Source organism: Neodiprion virginianus, chromosome 7 (genome assembly GCF_021901495.1).
Source record: "Neodiprion virginianus isolate iyNeoVirg1 chromosome 7, iyNeoVirg1.1, whole genome shotgun sequence".
NCBI classification, from domain to species: Eukaryota; Metazoa; Arthropoda; class Insecta; order Hymenoptera; family Diprionidae; genus Neodiprion; species Neodiprion virginianus.
This window is the reverse complement of record NC_060883.1, coordinates 16,519,627-16,542,284: the sequence shown is the minus strand read 5'-3', so window position 1 is coordinate 16,542,284 and position 22,658 is coordinate 16,519,627. Positions and strand designations below refer to the sequence as shown.

Here is a 22,658-nt window from a genome sequence, read left to right as displayed (position 1 = left end):
CTGATCTCTATATCGGTGACATTACTGCAGGCGCGAATGTGCTGCAAATTATTGCAGTAGAATAGGAAAATATTATAGGAAGGTTTAATTATAATATCTAATGAAGTAATTTTTTAAAATGACAGCTTTGGCAAGAGATCTAGTTGAAAATATTCACGAGAAAGAAATGCAGTAAGTTAACATTTTCATCCAACAACCCGATTTGACGAGTCTTCCGAAAATGTTGTCATTTTTAGGTTAGGAATAAGTCAACCCCAATCCATACTCCAAAGCTATTTCTATACAAAACACGTTTTACTTAATTATTCTATTTTCCTTCTATCTAAATGGAATCGAAGTAATTTTTTCACCATCTTTTGATTGTAAAATGGCGGGAAATTGAAAAAAAATGTATTCAATTTATGAGTATAAAGTTTGTAATGTTGATATAACGTTACATTTTTAAGAAAAATCATGTATGTCGTAACTTTAGAATCGTTTGGAACTCAGTAGACTAGAAATACGGCAAAATATAATGTTATTTTGAAAAATCTGACTCCTGTAAGGTAATTCTAAAGATGCAATATGGTAATGTTGTAAAAAATGATTCATGACATTGACTGTACGTAATTCAAGCTCGTCTTTATTTCTGTTTTAAACTTTCAGTTTCGACCAGCTGACATACAACTGGGTTGATATCACAAATGACTTCTTCAGTTCCGTGCAAAGTAAGCAGTATTCTCATTGTATTCTAGAAATTATTAGTTGTATGTTTATCCATACTTTTAAAGCTTTTTGTGACCATCTTCTGGAAGATTAACGGATTGCAATTATTGTAATTTAATTGACTAACGTTACCTATATTCAGGCTTGGAATTGGGTGAACTTTTGCACGATGAATTATTCGGCCTATTTGAAGCCATGTCTGCTATCGAAATGATGGACCCAAAAATGGACGCCGGGATGTTGTGCAATCGAGGAAACAGCAAGCCATATTCGTTCAAACAGGCAGTAGACTCTGGGGCATTAAAATTGGATAATTTAACCTTGGCCGAAGTGATCGGAATCATTGATTCGACGTATTCTTGCATAGTCTCTTGGCTTGAAGGGCACAGTTTGGCGCAAACTGTGTTTACTAATTTGTACTTGCATCAGCCAGGTCAAATATTGGACAAGTCATTGCGAACATTTTGTTATGCAATTTATAAGATTATTGAAATTATTAAAGACTGTATTAACAAGGCTATGGTTTTTGAGGAGGAAGATTTCCAAAGCGTAACATATGGCTACAGATTACAACAGGATATTACAGAGCAAAAGACTATAGCAATGCTGAAAGAGGTGGAAGAGGAACTGCACAGAAAAAGTAGAATAAAACCAGTCGATGATGAGTCTAATCGAGAAGTAAGTCCTTTTTCTTGTATTTTATTAAAATGTTTTATAAATTTTAACTTGTGGTATCTTCGATACGCTTAGCTGTATCCTAAGATTTTACGATGTTATTATTTTATTACAACTCAAGAGTTATTTGTCCAAGTATCATAGTCGAGATTGTCGATTACTGAGTCGTTCAAACTAGAACATAAATTATGAATGATTACAGAATTGCGACTGCGAACGTTGAGTAATTTGATTTTTTTTCCACAGTATAATGATGCTCTGGCCTTATATGCTAGAATAAGGTTCACAAAGATGTTTTATCAAACCCTGTCGCTCATGGGAAGGAAAGAGCAGCTCCATCAAAACTTGGCTGATTGTCAAAGGCTTTTATCAAACTGCTCTGACATGATGCAGGTCATGATAAAAACTGTTTCTCGAGGTGTAAAAGCTGACGAATTATGTTAGTATACTTTCTACCTGAGTTAATTAGGTTTACAAGCGATTATGACTATTTAACTGTACTGTTTAAAGAATTTGCAAACTGTAAAAATTATTTTCATAACTTGACAAGATCTTATTGCAAATTCAAATTTTTCCTCTAATGCAAAAGTATTAGATAACTACTGATTTTAATTTAAATTTCTTTGACTTTTGTAAACATGCGTTTTGAAAAACTTTTAGAATGACGTCAATCCTTATTTCAGGCGATCATCCAAACATTATGGGTTTTGACCCTATGGTAAATCAGCGGTTATTGCCTCCGACGTTTCCAAGATACACGAAAATCAAACCACGAAGTGAGGCCTTGGAGTACATAGATGAATTATTAAATCGATTGAAAACGGTCAGCAAAATAACGGGGTACACTAGCTTCCACGGCGCTTTGGTAAATAAATTGGCCATCAAATAACATACAAACATATCTGATTGTACAACAATTATAGTAACAACGTTCATGAGTTATCAAGTCCGTAAGAAAATTTACTTTATTGTGCCAAATTTGAAAAAAAAACCTTTTCCACAAATTACAAATAATGCTCCTGCTTTTAGGATTTCTTTTTAGAGTTTTCACGCCAAAGCCCATGCATACTATCCAGATCCATGCTACAAATCGTTTACCTGCCTCTAACCAATCGAGTTTTTGGAACTCAAAGTTTCGGTGATGTATTGAGAGATGCTGCTAGGGCTTTTATTGCTCCTCCAGCATTGATGCCGAAAATCACACTACTGCAGAATCACCAAGCAAAGGATTATGTTGATGGGTTCTTGGGCCACTGTGTATGCTTGTTCGGTAGTTTAGTGCAACTTAGTGGACACAATCGAGCGCGGCAAAGAGATAAACTGGCCCATTTGTTAGAAGACTTTGCTGCTCTACAAGATGAGGTATTTTGAACTAGAAACATCAACATTTGTAGCAAAAGTGAAAGAATTTGCAGAAAATCTATGCTGAGTAGTCAAGTCGAGTTTAAACCTCAGCTAATCAATGCAGCCCTAGTTGGGAGTTTAAAAAGTTGAGAAAACTGAAAAGAGTCATGCAATTGAAGCAATGTCCTGTAATATCACTTGATTTGAAATAACTGCCAATTTATTATGTAGTATTTTCCTGTTTACTGTTCATCGATTGATGAGTAATACACTGAGAAAAATTTCTAATTGTGGTTATCATACAGTCCTTAGCTACTTTTATTTTTCATCATACTGATAAATGTACTTCGGGATAAAAAATAGAAAAGAGTTTTGTAACTGCAACCCGAATATCTCGTATGTGTTACTTTTCGTTTTATTAGATGGTCACTCCTACTATATTTCATTGTAACTTGCGTAATAATTCGATGTTGAGGCTACAATAAATTGATGTTAGAGCTTTATTCAACAAAAAAATAGATTTAACGTTGCAATAACCAGAAAATGTAGTTGTACCGTTACTGTATCGTTACTCATTATGCAAAAATTTAGAAGTAGTTATGACAAATGAGATTTTTCTCAGTGCATTGATCCTGAAATTAATTTTTACAGGCTGAAAGAGTGGATTCATATCTGCACACACTATCTTTGAAAAGCGACACTCCAAGGCCACACTTGGCATATTTTGGCACATGGATATTGTACCACACGCTGCGTGTGATGGTTATGTATTTACTGAGTGGTTTTGAACTGGAATTATATTCGGTCCATGAGTATCATTATATATTTTGGTACCTGTACGAGTTTTTATATGGGTGGCTTATGTCTGCAATCACAAGAGCGGACTCCTTTCTCATGGAACAAGATATTCATAGTGAAACTCACAAAGGCAGAGGGGCTAAAAAAAGTGCTAAAAATAAGAAAAAAAAATCCACCCCTAGACCATACAGTCTAGAAATATTAATGTACCAAGCTATGCAGAATATTTGTGGCGGATACTACAAGGTCAAGATTTTTTTTGATTCTGTAATATTTCTTTCAAATCAATTCATTTATAAATTTACAAAATTATCTGTTGAAATGAGTTGAAGAATAACCAAAGACGCTGTTTGTCCGTTATTTATGTTGACATTCATGAGCCTCGTCTAAAGTGTGATATTTTCACAGGCGTTGATGGGATTTCGAATGGATAAAAAGATTCCTCTACCCGAATCACAGTTTGACTCGGAGCGAGTGAGATACGAGCACAGGTTGTTGCCTTTTGCATCATTATTAACTCCTCCACCAGTTCCTTATCAGGAATTTCTAGACATGACAAGTGGGCAGATGTTAAACAGAGATGTAAGTTAGTAGTCTGTGTAAATCGTAGGTAAAAAGTAACATCGAACTTCTATAAGTCACATTAGAAGACAGCAAACAAACTGCCGAGGGAAATGCAATTTCTTAAATATTTTCCTGAGCCGAATTTTTGGGAGATTTTGTGCCATAGTTTCGTAAAGTATACATGTATAGTATGTAGGATAAAAATTTCGATCTGATTGCAATATGGATATGTTGTAGTCTCGTAAAAGACCGGTTAGGTAAAGATCTAAAAAATGCAGGATTTCTATATCTTAGTGAACATTACAACATATCCGAACAACAGCCGGATTGAAATTTTAACCCTTAAAAGCTGGTCATAAGTTTGTGGACCGGCTCAGATACATCGGTATACTCTCATGTTCTTTTGCAATACAGGAAACTGTTACAAGTGAAAAGCAGTACCTGGCTGGTTGCGGACACTTTCATCAGGCTAGAAATATGTTAGAAAGTGCTCTGTCCTTGTATCCAGCAAATGTGCATACAGTTAATCAGGTAATATACATACACTTGGTCTATCACAAAGTGCCGATGAAATCATTAATACAATATCTTTGCTAATTTAATATTTCGAAATTGTTTTCAGATTAATGATTTACTCAAAGTATCGAAGACGAATTTTATTGTCCTGAAACTTTTGGCTGGAGGACATAAAAAGGATTCGACGGAACCCCCGATTTTCGATTTTTCGTGCCACCAACATTTTCCGTTGATTAAACTCGCTTAGCTTGTTTTATAGTTACCTCAATAAATTCCCATACATACAATAGTTATACATACCTATATGTTTGCAGTGGACTCTCCATACCTACTTCTCGGCCCAGCTTCTCCTTGCATACAGTACTATACGAATACGTACTTCACAGGGCAGCTCTAGATTTGGAAGTAAACCGAGACTAGTCAGGGAATCTTATGGTTTTGAAAAAGTCTAGAAATTGTACTCATCCATTAAGAAAATGTATTTTTTCAGTGAGTGATTGTTGTGCTTTACTCAATGTTCTGTAGGTTTTGACTGCAAATTTACAGAGTGATAGTATAACATGTATCAGGAAAGAATAATAGCACGTGATCTAAAATGGCGGTAGGAATTGAAAGAGTGGATTTTTTGAATTTGTAACGAAACTTTACTCAAATTTCTTTCCCCTAATTTTACTTATAGATATCAGAGTGAACTAAATTTCTTTTCAAACGGTTATTGAATTATGGAGAGTCTATTGTTTTTGTTTGAGGATTAGTTATGCGTCCAAGTAATTTTCATATTTATTAAAACTGTTTTGAAAGTTGTAAAAAATGTTAAAATTCTTTGTATGTTTCTTTCCATTCATGCTTTCGCATTCACGACAAAAATTTCTGTATCTCTGTAAATAAACTATAATATCCATTGTTAGAAATAGTTTCATTTTATTCTTCTCTCTCTTGTCACTTTACTGCGGGCTGTGTTTGCATTAAAATGCATCATCTGCCAAACAAAGGACACGAAATTTACAAGCATCTGCCTTATGTAATAAAGGGATATCCAATTTCTCCGTTTTAAAGTTACGCTAGTAACTTATTGAACATAGAAGATTGGTGCTGTGTGTAATTTTCAGGATGAATGAGCCACATCGGTTGAATTAAAAGTTGCGAAAAGAGTAACGAGCCAGGTTCAGCCAATAAGCTCATTGCTTTTTTAGATATGTCATGATCGCGCAGTGCTGATTGACCCGATACTTTCGCCAATGATGAAGTAATGGAACTTATAAATAAGCGTTTATTTATTACATTATATAATTAGCGGAGGTGTGTTGGTCAGCGGTTTAACTGGAGTCTTGCTCACAAGAAATCCGGGCTTACATTACATCCACTTTTGAAAATAATTGCAATCTTTGTGCCAAAATGTACTTCCTAGATGATTTTAGAATTCCGTCTGAATCCAATGTTTTTTGCAATGGAAAATTTATAAGACACTCTTTGAGGTTTTTTAAAGATGTACAAAATGTTTTGACTACCATTGTACGGTTTTAAAAATGATTAAGCTCTGGTGTTTTTTACATCCAATCTCAGTCCCAATTGTATAATGTTTTTGAGCTTATTTTATTCACTATATAGATCTCAAGAGATTGCCTGAAAAAAGTTTAGAAATAGTTACTTCTAGAGTAGACGAAAATATGTATTTGTAAGTACGTTACAACAGATGTTCGTCAGTAATGATATTTATATACTGTAATGGGGGTTTTCATAAATGTTTTTCACACATCTTGCGTAGAACTGATCAGCATGAAAAACATTAGCGCTAAAACATTAGAATCTGATTAAAAACACCAGAGCTCAGTTATTTTTAACATTCTGCTTAAAAAAAATTGTTCTCAAATTGTGAATATCTTAGCTTATGTCGTATTCGAGATTGTTCAGATTCAATCTTGTTAGGTAGTTGGTATGTTGAATTATGAGTGTTTACAATAATTGGCGCGAATAATGACGTTTTAATTATTTTTTTTTTCGGTGGTGTCTGCAACTTATATCGATACATATGTATATGAGGTATTCCATGCCAACTGAGAGGACATTTTCCCTGACCCTCGCCAATTTGCATCATTATTTTTTATATGATTCTACAACCTAAAAAAAAGCACTCACCATTTTTTTCAGATTTTTCGTCCCAACCATTCTTTTTTAAAAAATGTTACAAACCCACATAAACTGATATTGTACTGCATCGTTCATGAGAGTGAAAAAACAAAAACCGATTGCGAGGAAAAATAATCGAGTCAGTCGATTAATCGAGTTTGAAAAGTGTTCGATTGTTTTGTTCATTCTCAGGCGATATCAAGGAATAAAAACAAAACACTAGGTGAATTACAGAAACGAAAGTGAAATTGACACTTTTCCAAGTATTTATTATTTCATCAAAAATCCAAGTTGCCAGTATCTAAGCATAATTGAAGTATACAATTATTACAACTTTGTACGATAAATCTTCGGTTCGTGTTACGCAGAAACGAAAAACAAAAAACCCGTGAATGCGATACATCATTTTTTTATTTTCTCTGTAATCGGAAACATTGTTTTACCTTACATCCGACTGATTGGAGATTGAAAAAGGCGAGAATATATAAAATATGGTTCTCGTCGTGGAAGTGGAAGATCGTACGATAAAAAAACCTTATTTGGGCGGATGGCGGCACAAGATTACCGGCGTTCAATATTTAAATGCAAATTCTCAAACCGGGCCTCGACAGAAACGAATACCATGGAACTCTCAGTGCACAAGACCTATTCAAACGGTGGAAACAAAGACCCGATTTACCGAAACGCCTGTCCATCGAGCAACTCAAATGTGGCGGTAATTAACGGATTATGTTGTTTTATGGGGCCCCATTCCACCTCTGGCCTTCGACACTCATTCGATTTTAGTTTCCCTTATAGGGTTTTATTACACTGTGTGCGAGTATCTTGTCTGATTGTTTTTAAAAATTATTTGAACGAGCGTCTTCAACTTCTCAAGAATTACAATTTGCCGGTTTACAAAATCCGAGAATTTTCGATTCGTGTTGTCTCGGAATTGGAATGCTGTATCTGAAAAAAAAAAGTGATCGATGGATTTGTCTTGAACTTTGACATTTTACGAAAACGCTTTGGTTGACGAAAAATAATTTGAAAAAGACTCACCAAAATTTTTTCAATTATGTAATCTTTCTTAATCAATGAATATTTTCAACACTCAACGTCTTCCTCCAGATGAAGAAATTCCATTTCAATTTACCACGGAATAATATCACATTATTAAAATTTATTTTCTTATAAATTACGTACTTCACAAGAGATCCCCCTCCGATCCACGCCTGATAATGTCTTCCCAGAAGTCGAAAAATTATATCCTATAATTTGAATTTCTTTTGTTTTTCCTTTATAGTAATCCGGAAAAAAAGTTTGAAATTTTTTGACATTACAGTTGTATTCAAAATGAATTCATTGACCAATTTGTTTTCGTTGTAACAACATTTTAATTTTCAACTAAGTTCAGTCGAAAATTCTTGAATTTCGTAAGCGGTCCAATTTTGATCCATGAGAACTTTGGAATGAAAATATAAAGTCGAAGGTGTGTGTCGATGTTCGAAGGTAACTCAAATCGTGTGGAATACCCTTTATATAGATTATAGAGCTGATTTTATATGTTTGATCCAGCAATGAATGAACTTTAAGGCTACATTTTCACGCTTATTTTTTCGCAGTGAAGATTGTTACGTTCCAAATGTCTCGGATAAATACGTTGGACCAAAACCATACGAAACTTACGATGAAATGCAATCGAAATTAGACATCGAAGGCAAAGCTACGATGATACAAAAATATTACAGAGCATACCGAATTGCCAGATTTATAAAAGAGTCTGCTGCCACTTATCGACAATTCGTGGCAGACTGCAAACGGCACGAGGAAGAAAGGCTCTTGGCATACAAGTAAAACACTGCATGTTCATTGTCTCAAAAAGTGACACTTTTCTGGTGATAATTATTTCTACGCCAAACTGTAATAAAGTGCAATTCGTTGAAAATTGTAGGAAATATTCGAAAGTCGTAGGAAATTGTCCGAGAGCGTGGCAAATTTTGGAAAATCGTTGAAAATTGTAGTATTTTGCATAGAAAATTGAAAATTTGTAGGAAAAATGATGTGCATTTACAATTTTTTCAAAAAGATTATTACAATTTTCTACACGGAAAAAACGTATATATGTATATTTTTTTCCGCAGAAAATTGTGGAATTTCGTAAAAAACTACTAGTTTATACAAAAAAAAATAATAAAAATCCACAATTTTCTATGAATGTCAATTACAATTTAGGATCCAGATAAGACAAAAAAAATTTCTCGTAGTATTCTTAGAATTTCGTTGAGAAGTACAATTTTTTATAAACTCCAGCGAAAAGTACGACATTTTTGGAAAGTTTGAGAAAAAGTAAAGTTTTTTTTTAACGAAAATCGGGAAAAACTAGAAAATCGTAGGAAATGGTTGTTTTATTGCAGATTACTTGTAGAAAATCATGAAATATTACAAGCTGAAAATCACCCGGTTATTATAATCACTCCGAAAATGAAAAATTGAGTTTTCACCAGATCTCGACCTTTCAAATTCTACGAGAATCTTTTTCGATCATTTTCGGGTGGACATCCGGGTGTCTGTGTGTGCGTGGCTGATAAATTTTTTACCCGACACCATCTGGAAAACAAATGAACGAATTTGGATAATGTTGGTTTCAATCCTCGGAGCTTTTTCTAATTTAGAAAATACTTGAAAGATGTCCGTAATCTTATAGAGAAACTATATATATTTATAGTTACTGGAAATTGATATTTTTTGCCGTAATTCTATGAAAAACAGTTTCCTTATGTTTTCGAGTTGTAGATTTCCGCAGGACTCGTAAAAACTCGCAGTTTTCGCAATTTACTTACGTGAAACTATCACTGAATTTATAAAATTGTAAATTTTCGAATGAATTCGTTATACAATTTTACAAAATGTTCACAGAATTTGTTTCTTAATTTTAAGGCTAGAGGATTTTTTTTTATTTCTGTTGTAGAAAACTGTCAATTATCGTAATATTTTTTACAGAAATTCGTACGTTTGAAATTTTCAGATTATTTGATTTTCATTTTGTTGTAGATAGTTGGAGATGACGGGATTTTTTCAAAATTCTACATGAAAAAAGCAAAGTCGATATCTTACGATTTTCTCTTTTTCCGTGTCTCCGCAGATTATAGCAGAAATTATTTTCACCAGGGCATCCTTAAGGGGACATGTCAGTAAAACTGTAGACTGTTTCAGATTCGCTTAAAATTTGAACTCATAATAAAGCACCACGAAACAAGTGATTTTCACTCGGTTCCAATCAGTTACGTTCCACATATGTGTCCAGGTATTATGTAAAATACCGTGAAAAAGTGGCGTTTTTCAAATAAATTCGAATCAAAATTTTTTGCAAAAATTATCAATTGCCAATTATTGGGAAAATTGGATGCTTTTTTGTTGGTAACTTTTCATGGTAACTTTCGTTCCCTACGCTCCTCCAATAGCTGTAGATTTTTTTTAGTTTTTTACGACAAGAATTGTAACGCAAGTCATTTTTCGTAAAGCACCACTTTACATTATTTTAAATAATACCTGGTCACACATGGAACGTAACCGTGGGGTTAATAACTCGTCGATTTGACGTACACCTGTACTCAAGATTACAATGATTTTAAAAGATTTTAAAGGATTTTAAAAGTTTTTAAAAGATTTTAGATGATTTCAGACGATTTTAAGAGATTACAAAAGACTTTATGGGATTTCAAAGGATTTTTTCAAAGTCAAATTTCAGGGATTACAAAAGATTTCCGGAAAAGTGTACACCAGATTTCACGAGTGATCAACCCTTCCAACGTAGCTTTCGGAACCGAGTGAAAACCACTTGTTTTATGGAGTTTAATTACGAGTTGAAGTTTTAAGAAAATCGAAAAAGCCTAGAGTTTCACTGACGTTTCCTCTTAATCCTAAATGCCTGTTCTCAGATGATACGTGCTTTCTTCTTATCCTTTGCAATAGGAGGAGGCATCAGCACGACATTATAAGAAAGACATATCCGTCGTCGAGATTCGACTTCGACATGTTGTACAACTTGATGGATCAGTGGAAACATTCCCAGATGAAGCGGGTTGCAGGCATATTTTTCAAGGGAGCCCAAAGAGCGGCAAATGTGATGCTGTTAAACAAATCGGTGGACATGTTAAGGGAGATTGATCAATTAAAGCAAAACGTTAAAACCGAGTTTCTGGAAGAGAAGAAAATTAAGTTTCTAACATTTCACTGTGCGCCAATCGAGTGGAACGGATACAAAGGCAAACCCACGCAGATGATCACTGTCAAAGTGCAACGTGCTCGCGAATTCAAACGGCTGTATGACAATTTGAGCTGTAAAAATTCGACTGTCGAATCACGCACGGAGCTACTAGTGATGCTGAAAAATTCACTAAAGTATCATCACTGCCAAGCGGTTAACGAATTGGTCTATTTGATCGATCAGGAAATCACGCTTATGAGTCGTGGAGTCAGAAGCAAATGGTTAAACCAATTGAGGCGAAGAATTGAGAGTGCAGTATCGTATTTTGTTTTCATCTTGAAATACCACTTTGGTGTATGTACATTAGGGTGGTCCTTACAAAAGGCCATTTTTGAATTTCAATCGGCTCGAAATAATTCATAAATAATTTCCTTGTTTTATTAGATTTTATCTCAACTCTAACCCGTGCCCGCAAGAGGGTTGATTTCCCCATTTAACCTCTTCAGGAGCACGTTAAATCTGCCAAACGGATTTCGATAAAATTTGGTATTCGGGGAGTTTTTGGCTCGCTGACTATGCATCTGAAATCAAAATTTGAAAATTCATAACGGTGGATCCAATATGGTGGACCATAATCCAAGAAGTCACTCGATTTTCGTGAATTTCGATACTCAAAGAACTTTTGAGGTCGCTGATAACCAATCTTCTGAACTGGAAATTACAAAATTCAAAATGGCGGATCCAATATGATGGACTAAAATCCCAAAAGTCAATTGATGTTGCTATATTGGATCAATCATTTTGAATTTTGTAATTTCAAGTTCAGATTCGTAATCAGCGACCTCGAAAACCTCCGGGCACCGAGTTTTATCGAAACCGAATGACTTTTTCAATTATGTGGAACTGATTTTGGAGGTTAGCCGGTCGAAAGTCAAAAATGCTCTTTTCAAAGACTACCCTAATGTACGGTAAATTGCACAAATCCCTTATCCTTCTGGGTAACTTGTTTTCGGTTTGAAACAAAATGCGAGTTGAATTCTTTACGAATTATGTGACAATGACTGGCGATACAGCTGACGTGAGAAAATGGGAAGCATTGTCACATGATTCGTATAGAATTAAACTCGTATTTTGTTTTGGACCGAAAATAAAAAACAAGTTAGACAGAAGGTTTCAAGCATTTTTGCATTTTACCGTACGTATTAACGTAAAAAACTTGAAACCTCCTGGAACATATAATGCATATCTTTCCCGAGGCTTGTATTTCATATGCGTTTTCACCTCCGCAGATTCGTTTCTGTACTTTGTGCAAAATAGTGAAAATTGCAGGTGCAATTGCAAGGATGACTTTATGTCTCGAGATCAAAATTGCGAGGATCTCAGACTTCCTATGGAAACAAATATGTTGTTTTGTAGACGCTGTTTTAGGATGCTATCGTATCACAGGTTTTCGGCTCACGTGAGAATGAAGAAACTTTTATTTTGTTCAGGTAACAGTATGAATATACGTTTAGCATTTATTTTTTCGTGAGTTTGTTCGGTTTTGCGTTGTGGAAGATAATGTCTTGTAAATTGTTTATTTAAATTTGACATTTTTTTTCATACAAGGTTGAAATAAGATTGCAAAATTTCTTCAATTGATGAGTGAACTTGTTTGTCTGATTAATAGTTAACCGTTCTCCCCCATAAACATTCAATTTTTTAAATACACATACATTTTATTTCACGGAAATAATCCTCAATATTCGTAATAACTTGTGAACTGAAAAAACTGGTATTGGAAAACTTTATTTAAATATTTGAAACTTGTTAGAAAAAATCATTATATGGAGAGAATTAAAAAATTCGATTTCGTTAGGTTTTATAAACCCGTAAAAAGAGTTCGTCTTAAAAATTTTGGAATAGTAAAATTTCATACAGTTTATCTTCTCAATGTAGTTTCTTGTACACTTTTCTTGTAACTATTACGTAAGCAAATTTTCTACTCACCTAAGATGTTCTATTCAATATCGATGGAAATTTCAGCTTGTGAGAGATTGGTCGAGGGAAAACAGGCCCGTATAAATTTCTCTCTGTATACGTATCTGCTGAACGGTATACGAGAAGATGAAATGAAAAGGAATTGCTTTTCGAGCCTAATCTTCATCTTGCGCGAGCCCGGAATATATCACTTGATTAACAACATTTGGCACGGTAGATCGGTGATAAGTGAGAACGACGATCTTTTCAAATTACGACTTGGTAGATTTGATATAAATATCGAATGGTCACCATGGAACTGCATTTTACTAACTGAGGAGGAAGCCGAGGCTCATTACTACATCAAAGATTTCCGGACAGTTTACGCTCAGAGCTTGCTTGAGAAAATATTTTTAGCTCAAGAGCAAGCCAAAAGTCATTTCAGGTTTAATAACCAGTTTTTATTCAGTACTTGATAATTTCATAAGGATTGTGTTTACCGTTGATAACTATTTATTACAGGGAGTTGGTCGTCTTCGAGAAACACTACCGAGAATCTTCGCGATTTTACATGGTGCAAAAGCGAAAGGATTACGAAGCTCCAAAAGCAATTCATAGTTACGCTTAGCGTGATTTTTAGGTGGTGGATTATCGCCGAACGTTGGATAATGAAAAAAATTATGTACCCCGCATCAATATAATGTTTATTCAAGATTGAAAATTAAAAATTGATTTGTTACAGTCAAAGGATCAACTGTATACCATCGAATTATTCCTTCCGTAATAGTAGATACATTATGTAACAAGGGAATAATAGACTTTTATTCCTGTGTTACATCTGGGACTTTATTCCCGACTCAACTCTGATCACATTATTGACTTAAAAGTGTTTTCCTTTTATGTGTAAGTGCGATATATCAGTCAGAAAACTATAAGCTTACTTAAAGTTTATAATAGTACAGAGAGGCGTGGTTCGAAATGTAAAAGTAAGAGAGATAACCAGACACACTGAAATAATATGACCTCACATTTCCCGCACATGAGGAATAATAATGCTACTTTTTTCCAATAGATGAGGGGAAAAAAGTAAAGAGGGAATAATATCCCACTTTCGTCCCACTTTTCAGGTAAAAAAAGTGAACTTTAATTGGTTGAGTCGGGAATAAAAATATCGAGAATACACGACTGCCCGAAAAATTGTAGATTGTAGTCGTATACAACCACTGATTTCAGTGTATACGATGATGATTATTTAAGAATTAATGCGATGTATTTCGTCCGAGTTTAGAAAGTTTATACAAGAATTTTTAACTGCGAGAAGATGAAAAACCTCCAAGATTGTTCAACAAGTAACTTCAAAGTAATTTTCATTATATTCTGGGCGGTGTAAATAAGGAGTAAAAGGAACTACAATCGTATCGGACGACTCGTCACCTCTGGTGTTTAGCGGTGAACTGATGAATTGATCTCTCGCGCTTCGATTTTCAGCTCGATCGCTTCGTTTGCTGGTGGCGCCACCTGCTGGCGATTCAGATTTTTCCTGCAGTCACGACATTTGTTAGAGCACGTAAGCAAGTTTATTCTTACGGCATTATTCATCGAGGTAAACGTGAGCTTCAGTCACAGAAGCCACTGCAGAGGCACCTTTTATTTGTCATGTTTGTTATATTCCATGCAAGATCCTGCATTTGTTTCCATTTGTAGGTGCAAAAATACTTAAACTTTGGAATGATTAGAATTTTTTGTGAATTCATAATTGTTTACAATTGTTATAAGTAAACATTTGGAAAAAAAAGGTATTTTCGTGAATGTAATTCGTTAACGGAGAAATTTGGTAATAAACGTATTCCAAATACGCTTGGAATTCATTAGTTGACAAACAGAGATCTCAGAATGGCCATTGGATTTACAAAACTCAGTACATAGGAGTAGTTTTCACCTTCCTCAGGGGTGCATATAGATAGTATTGTGGGTTACACCTATTCTCGGCCTAAAATCGTACTGTCTCAAAATAAATATTTATGTAAATCTCATTCAAGAACACTGTCTAAAACAATTTTGATAATTCACTCCATTTTCACCCCATTTTCTTCTTAATAGCACTCTGTCTTTCAGAACCGCTCGTAGCATCTTACGTTTACTCCTTACGCCGCGCCTTCGGGATTTTTACTTGAACCAAGCAAGTATTCAATCACACCCCCAGGAGTGCAACCCCTGTTATCTCGGGAGTACATTCTTTCCATTTTCTGAGTTACATCGATCGATAATTAACTCGTTATAATGACTGCTCTCGTAAAAAACATAAACGTTAATAACAATTAACAACAGTCGCAATATCGACCGAACCTTTTTGGCAACGCCAAATCGGAGGTGGCAAGAATCAAAAATGAATAGTCTTATCCCACGGATTGGGTCATCATACAGTTGACAATACGTATGTGAATGGAATGTCATAACGTGAGGTCAGGTTCTTTTACTCAAACACGTTGACGTTAATAATTAAGTAATTGATATAATGAACAAAGGAAAGAAACTCTCGGTTGATAAGATAAATATAATAAGAAAAATATTTTTATACAACGCGAACATGTTTTATGCATTTTTTTATGCGCATTTTCCGTACGCAAAGTACGCGTTTCTATGACTGTACAGTGAGTCTGCAACTGCGCATGCGCAGAGTACTAAAAAGACCAATTTTGAATCCTAGAACACAAAAGTGGTCTTTTCAATACTCTGCGCAGGCGCTGTCGCGGACAAATCTGTCATTACACGACCCTAACCTCAATTTCGTGCTTCGTGAAAAAATGCGTAACATACTCTTTTTATATAAAGAATCATGTGCAACAAAGAGGCAACGGTCTTTTTCCTTCGCATATTTGCAATATACGTCTTCAGCTGACCTGCGACTCATATTGCAAATTGACGCTGGACTCGAAAGGTCCGAGTTTGTCTCACACGATATACTATTTCCGTACTCAACACTCAATGTCTTTTAAGGATTCCGTACCTCAAGGGACAAAAAACAACCCCTATAGGACCATTTTCTTGTCCGTCTGCCTGTCAAGACCCTTTTTCTCAGGAACGGGTATAAGAAGTATCAAGTTGAAATTAATACCAAATACTAAGTTCTACGGTCCCTTGGAGGTGTAAGAAATTCAAGCTTTTAAGGCAATGCAATCAAAAGATATATACGGCCATTTATGTCACATATTTTGACACTCGCAGCTAATTTGTTAATACATCCCACAAAGAAAATAATTAAGTTTGTACGGATCCCTCAGGACGTGAGTTCTACTCGCACTTATCTGATTTTTTCTTCTATCCATTTTCGCAAAAAAATTTCACACCAGCGGCGCTTAACAGGAGAGTGACGTTTATGGCCGGAAAGAAACAGATATTGGTCGCATGCATTTCTATCTCTAATGCGCAGTCCATGCTCTATGCCTGTGATTGATATTAGACACTTTAATAGTGCTTTTCTTTTTTTCGAACAACCACAATATAACTTGTTCAAAGATCGAGCGTTTGCTCTTGTTTTGCTCAAGAGTCCAGATAAATATTTTCCTTCAAACTTGCACATAATTTTGTGGTTTCATCCTTACACCGCGCTGTTAATTGAGACCAAATCTATGACGGTACGGTTAAATTTATACCTGTAGCGTCTGCCGGATTGATCAAACATCGGAATTCAGGCTTAGCAACCGCATGATTTCGACGCTTATCTGGCAGTTGCACGAGGATTTGTTAGTAGTTCCACGGTATCTAAAGAAGAAATTGGACGCGCTAAGTGCATTTGAGATTTTTTTTTTTTTGACTTATCATGTTCTGGAAAATTTATCTGTACCGATTGATGACTTATCGTGAACTCGTGATGGAAAACAAACTCTAAATAACCGCTATTTTTCTTCGCAACTCACGATCAGCGTCGCAATTCATATTGCACAAAAAACTACTTTGTTTATTGCTTATTTTCATATTATTTGATTTATCTCAAAACTTTTCCCAGACAGTTTTAAAACCAAATGGATTTTCGTGAGATCCTGTAACGTTATCAGCTGTAAATCTAGATCTGTCAACAGTGTAAAAATTATATACATTTCAACGTGCAATCTGCAAATGAAACATCTTCATTTAACGCTATTTATTAGCACATAAGGTGAAAAGTGATAAAGAATAATGTTATTTCGTAATCTTCGTTGAATGCTATTACGTTTTTTCATTTCTGCAAAAAACCTGTGACAAGTACGTTACCATTCTTCTTGATTACGGTCATCCATACTGTAGTCTCTTGTAGGTATTGTGATGATTAATTTGATGCCGGAGGAACAATGGATAGGGGCCAGAATTTTGCAGTATCTGTATAATAAAAGAAATTTTTCTCAGGGGTCAGGTATAATAGAAGGAACCGATGCTGAAATGCGAATAAATTGCGAGTTGGTTAACTTGAAGAAATGGTGATCGTAGTAGAGATTGTCGACAACAGCACAAAAAAGCCGTTTCTCGGTGGGTGGAAAGATGTGAGAACTCAAAGGGAGTATCACAACGCGACAACTCAGACTCGTCCAAGAGATCCAAAAGTATCATGGGATTCCCTGACAAGTCGAGACACGCAAACGACGGTGTTTGTAGATAAATCGACGGAAGTGCCTTTGGAAAAAGGTAGTCAAACGTTCGAAAATGGAATTCATATACCCAGGATATCGGACAAGTATTTATTGGCGGGAAAGTTCGAACCGAAACAAAGGAAAGACGTTTTACAAGATGGTGGCGCTTCAAGTGAGAACCTCGAAGCCTTTGCGGTAAAAATTCAAAAATGTTACAGAGCTTATCGGACACGTGCGATGATACGACACTTCGCATCGATATTTCGCAACCTGGTAAGGACGAACGTCAGTTTTTACAGGACGTTTGAAGAGCAGCATGGAAACAGGCGACAACTTCACATCATAAATTCGACAAAACCGCGAACTCGGGACGATTTTGAAATGCTCTACAATTTGGTGGATCGTTGGAGGATCGAGGAAATTGAACGGGCGAACCGGACTTTCATGAAGTGTTCAAAGATGGCGGCGCACGCGGTTATATTGCAGAAAGAAATCGAACTGCTCCGAGCGATCGACAGGATGAAGACCGAGGTGAAGCAGGCTCAAGTGGAGAGACGTAACATGGAGTTTTTGATCCGTCGAACAAAGCCGATTACCTGGACGGGATACAGAGGATGTACCGTTTCTATGGAAACACTTAGAGTACAGAAGGCAAAAGAGTACAAAAGGTTGTACGAGTCGATGTCGCGGATGGGTTTAACGGTCAAAGAGCGTTTGAACCTGCTTCTCGAAATCAAGGAATTTTTGAAGGCTCACACGTGTGAAATTGTCCTGGAAATAATCTACCTCATCGATCAAGAGCTCTGCTTACTATCGAGGAACGTGCACGAGACGATGCTGGAGCAATTGAGGGCTCGCTTGAAATTGGCGTTCCTCTATTTCATACGGAAAGAAACATCCTGCGACGCCAAATGTCGGACAGAGGAAGAAGCCGTTGCGTTAAATCAAGGCCCTGGTGAAAATAATTCTACGAATTTCCATGAAAATTTATACGAATTTTTACGAAAATTTCTATGCAAAAAGTATAGGATTTGGGACGATTCCGAGTTTTTGTACTTGGATTTCGTCACAATACGTAGCTTTTCGTAGATTATCGTCGTTTTTAATAGATGAGTGTAGATTGACTCGCATTCTTCTTATATCAAATGTTGAAATGGATGCAATTTGTTGTAGAATATCGTAGGATTCCTCGGTTAACAGAATAATCAATGTTAGTTTTTTCATGAGAGTCACTTCTTTAGATAAAGTGAGTTTATCGATGTACGACAGATTCTTTAAATCCGTCTAGATCATACTTAAGAGCATAAAATGACAAAATCAGTCTTCGAATGTAGACTCGAATTTTGCTCGGAACTTAACTTGCCTGCAATAAGTTTTCCTTGTGAGAGAGATGCGACATCTAGCGGTGGTTCAAAAATAGCATTTCATACTTTCTCATACATATTCGTGATCTTATCGATCTAAAGTGAATCCTAAAATTTTCGATCATCGAAATTTTTCGTCAAAATTTGTACTATTTTATGAGAATTTATGGAGTTTACGAAATGTTGTACTTTTCAACATTTCGAATTCCAAGCTTAGATTTTCGTAGATCGTCGTAGTTTTTCTCTGCTCAATCGAAAGTAACCATTCCAACTACGATGGTAATTTTTTATAGATTTTCTGTTTTACTTTCTTGAAATGTACGCGGAACTATTTCTCATGATTTCAATTCTAGATCTTCATAGATATTCGTACGTTTCTACCAAAATCCACGCAACAGTATTACGTTTTATCGAAGCTGTATATTTTCGTGAATTTATGTTAAACATTGTCAATTGTCATAGGTATTTATGAATAGTGGTAGTTTTCTATGAACTAGTATTTCTAAAAACTGCAAAAAACTACGGTTCTTGATGAATTTTTAAGATTCGCCCTTTTTCCTTATAGTTTGTAAAAGAGATCATTTTCACCAGGGGGACGACGGGTAATAACAAACCAAATGACCCGAGTTTGCGGAAGATGTGGGAAACTTCTGCCCATCACCAGATTCGGCCTCAACAGGCACCAGCGGATTTCGACCTGCTTGAACTGCGAGAATATCGCGCCAAAATCCTCGGTTCGCCCGGTGCACGAGCCCTTCGACGAGATGCTGCGGAGGGTGCGGAAACACGAGGCGAAGATGAAGGCCTTCGATAGTGTGGCCTTCGTGATAGGACCGAAGGGCATCCGGCACTTGGTGACGGTTATTTGGCATGGGAAGTCAGGAATCTCGGAGTGCACAGATTTGCATCAGCTGGCGTTGGTTAGGTTCCAAAAAGAGGCGACTTGGGCGCCTTGGAACACTTTGGTTCTTACGAAGAGGGAGGCTAACGTTCACGAGGAAATTGAAGAGCCAAATCGCGTGTACAGCAAACATCTGATTGAAAAGTTTTTGAGGAAAAATTTACAAGCCAGAGTTACCTTCAAGTCCTTGGATATGTTTGCCGTGACTTCAATGAATGATTCGAAAGCACGAATCATCAATGTAGATTTGTGAATCAAACGTTCAAATCCAGAAATGCGTAATCTGTGATTAAGGTTATGTAATACTCCTACCTTTACCAACCGAGCAAACTCACCCTTTTTCGTTCTATATTAAATAAACAAACGAATGGAAAGGGTTTAAATTTCGACGGTGCATCGCACTTTTGTTCCTTGGATCGCCGTGCGTCCGGCTGATCGTGAGAGCATTTTTTATTCACGAAATTAATTTATCTAGCGACCTCAATATTCCATGAAAACGGTCTCAAGACAGCTCATTTTACTCCTCATTCTTTCCGAAATTGCGCAAAGTATCTGAGCTATGCACTGTTTAGCTCCTGAAATGCGGGAAATGTGGGATGGTAACACATGTTTTTGATGATTTTTAGGATATGAGTAACTTTCATGTATTCCTTCGCGAAAGAGGAATGCACCGTTAAAATTTGAACCCTCTTCGTTCGTTTCTTTATTTAATATAGGAAGAAAAGGGATGAGTTTGTTCGGTCGGTAAAGTTAGGAGTACTACATGACCTTAATTTTAAGACGTGTACACGAATCGTTTTCGTTGGTTATTCCGTTGCATTTACGTTTGTTATATAAGTTCCTATTTTTTTAATAAGTACATAGGATAATCAAATACCCTGAAGATGGTGCAAACAATCTAAGTAGCTGTATAAGACGACAAATTATCGTTGGTTTTTGTTATGTTTATAATATAATAGTATATTGTTGCGATGTATGAGCAATCGATTCAAAGTTTGTGATATTTGATTACCTGATACCGATACTTTATCTCAATAGACTGTTACGATTACTATATATAAAGCATTCCATGCCAACTCAACCTACCGTCCGTCGGAATTGGCAATTTTACTTTGGACTTTGATATTTATAAAATCTTTTGGGATCTGTGAAAAAGAGTTTCAAGATGTCACCCGAATTTTTTTTATTCATCCGTTCATGAGATGTACGAATTTTTCAAGGTATAAAACGTTTTTTCTTTAAATCCCGTAACTTTTGTTAAAATGCATTAATTTGAATGTTTTTTTTTTTTTGTGAAATTGTGTGTTTTTCAATGAATTCTTCAATAATGTGATGCAAAAAAAAAAAAAAAAAAATCAAAAAACTATTCACCAGATTTTTTTCCATTCTTAGATTAAAATCTAATTTTGAACATTGTATCCTTCGTTTCTTTTTTTTTTTTAAATTATCAAAAAAGTTATTTCTTATTTCACAAATTTTTTGCCTAGCTCCGTCGTGGGTAAAAAATTTTTTCTATTTTTTCAGAATTTTTAAAATTATCGAAATTTCAAAAAAAAAAAAAAAACCCTAATATGAAATGACTTGCAATTAGTATGATATAAGTATGATTTTTAATGTCTTATAAAATAAACTATCAATAAAAAATTACCAATGGAGGTAATTGAAAATCATGAAAATAATAAATCTGTACTTGGAACGAAATTTTTATTCTTAAATATTTTTGTCTTACTTTTGTTGCCGCTTAAATATTTTACATAATATTATAAATATTATAAATATTTTACGTGTAATATAATCGATAAAAATTTTGATGCAATCAAAAATTCAAATGACTATTCCAGTTCGTTTTTGACGGAGAATGCTACTTACGTGAAATATAAAGTTGCCGTAGTCGATACTGAAATAATAAAACGTTCCTTTGCCGAAAAAAATAGTCAGTAGCCGATGTCCAACACAGATGCGTTACAACACAGCATGCGAATTGCCGACGCAGGGTCGAACTATTTTCTTTCAATTTCCGAGGGTATCGAAGAAAATAAGAATCACAGGTAGCGGAAGACGTAACCAGAAGAGAATGGATCTGGGGAGGGTAAAAAAAAAAACGGATCGAAAGGGGGGAGATGCACGTTGCAGAACTTGCCGCTGCAAAGAACAAGAAGAAGAAGAAGAAGAAGAAGAAGAAGAAGAAGAAGAAGAAGAAGAAGTGAGCCGCCTGCGTGGAGCTCAGCACCTGGTGACTTGGTTTGAACAGCAGAAGTGTTTCTTGCCTATTTGCATTTAAAACGAATCGTCTCGGTGACATTGATATATTCTTATCTATATAGTAGATAAGATCGACATAATTTATGGGCTAAACCAGTTCGCATCCTAGGTTTATCCTGCAAGTTATTTTAATTTGAGAAACCTATCGTAGGGCGCTTTTTCACGCTGTAATCTCTCTCTCTCTCTCTCTCTCTCTCTCTCTCTTTTACTCTCTTCGAGGGGCCATTCAATCGAGGAAGTTGTAAATTTAACGGTTGGAAATCAAGTTGTAAATCGAAGGAATTACCATTAAAGATTATTGTGAATTTACTACACATTTACAGTACAAGAGAGTTGTCAATTTACGAAATTGGGTTGGAAATTTACAAATTCGCTGCAGCGACGAAAATTACTATGTATTTGTCTTAAATTTAGGATACAAATTTTAAATTTTATATAAAATTTATAGGAAAAGCACAGAAAAGTAATTTGAATTTACTAAATTTGTTGTATTTGTATGTTAAATGGTCATATGTATGGTAAATTCACTGTTTCGTAGCCGAATAAAACTTTCAATACAGTTTAAGAAGTTTCGTAGAGAAATTTTGAACAGTGAACCCAAATGACTTAAAAGTTCTCTGAAATCACGAGAAGACGATCTAGATAATTGC

The 22,658-nt window shown here is 35.4% G+C and overlaps 3 protein-coding genes across 3 annotated transcripts; all 3 read left to right on the top strand.

Annotated features, from left to right (window-relative positions):
• Nucleotides 1-5,499, top strand: LOC124308763 (N-alpha-acetyltransferase 35, NatC auxiliary subunit). The gene is made up of 10 exons (XM_046771780.1): nucleotides 1-171; nucleotides 646-707; nucleotides 848-1,383; nucleotides 1,627-1,819; nucleotides 2,064-2,245; nucleotides 2,410-2,742; nucleotides 3,376-3,768; nucleotides 3,931-4,104; nucleotides 4,501-4,617; nucleotides 4,709-5,499. Exons 1-10 carry the CDS (start codon nucleotides 119-121, stop codon nucleotides 4,847-4,849), a joined length of 2,184 nt encoding a protein of 727 aa, XP_046627736.1. The 5' UTR covers nucleotides 1-118; the 3' UTR covers nucleotides 4,850-5,499.
• Nucleotides 5,500-7,220: 1,721 nt separating this feature from the next.
• LOC124309461 (IQ and ubiquitin-like domain-containing protein) lies at nucleotides 7,221-13,505 on the top strand. The gene is made up of 5 exons (XM_046773125.1): nucleotides 7,221-7,444; nucleotides 8,334-8,561; nucleotides 10,684-11,238; nucleotides 13,116-13,322; nucleotides 13,400-13,505. Exons 1-5 carry the CDS (start codon nucleotides 7,221-7,223, stop codon nucleotides 13,503-13,505), a joined length of 1,320 nt encoding a protein of 439 aa, XP_046629081.1.
• Nucleotides 13,506-17,328: 3,823 nt separating this feature from the next.
• Nucleotides 17,329-19,999, top strand: LOC124309460 (IQ and ubiquitin-like domain-containing protein). The gene is made up of 2 exons (XM_046773124.1): nucleotides 17,329-18,436; nucleotides 19,437-19,999. Exons 1-2 carry the CDS (start codon nucleotides 17,329-17,331, stop codon nucleotides 19,997-19,999), a joined length of 1,671 nt encoding a protein of 556 aa, XP_046629080.1.
• Nucleotides 20,000-22,658: the final 2,659 nt, after the last annotated feature.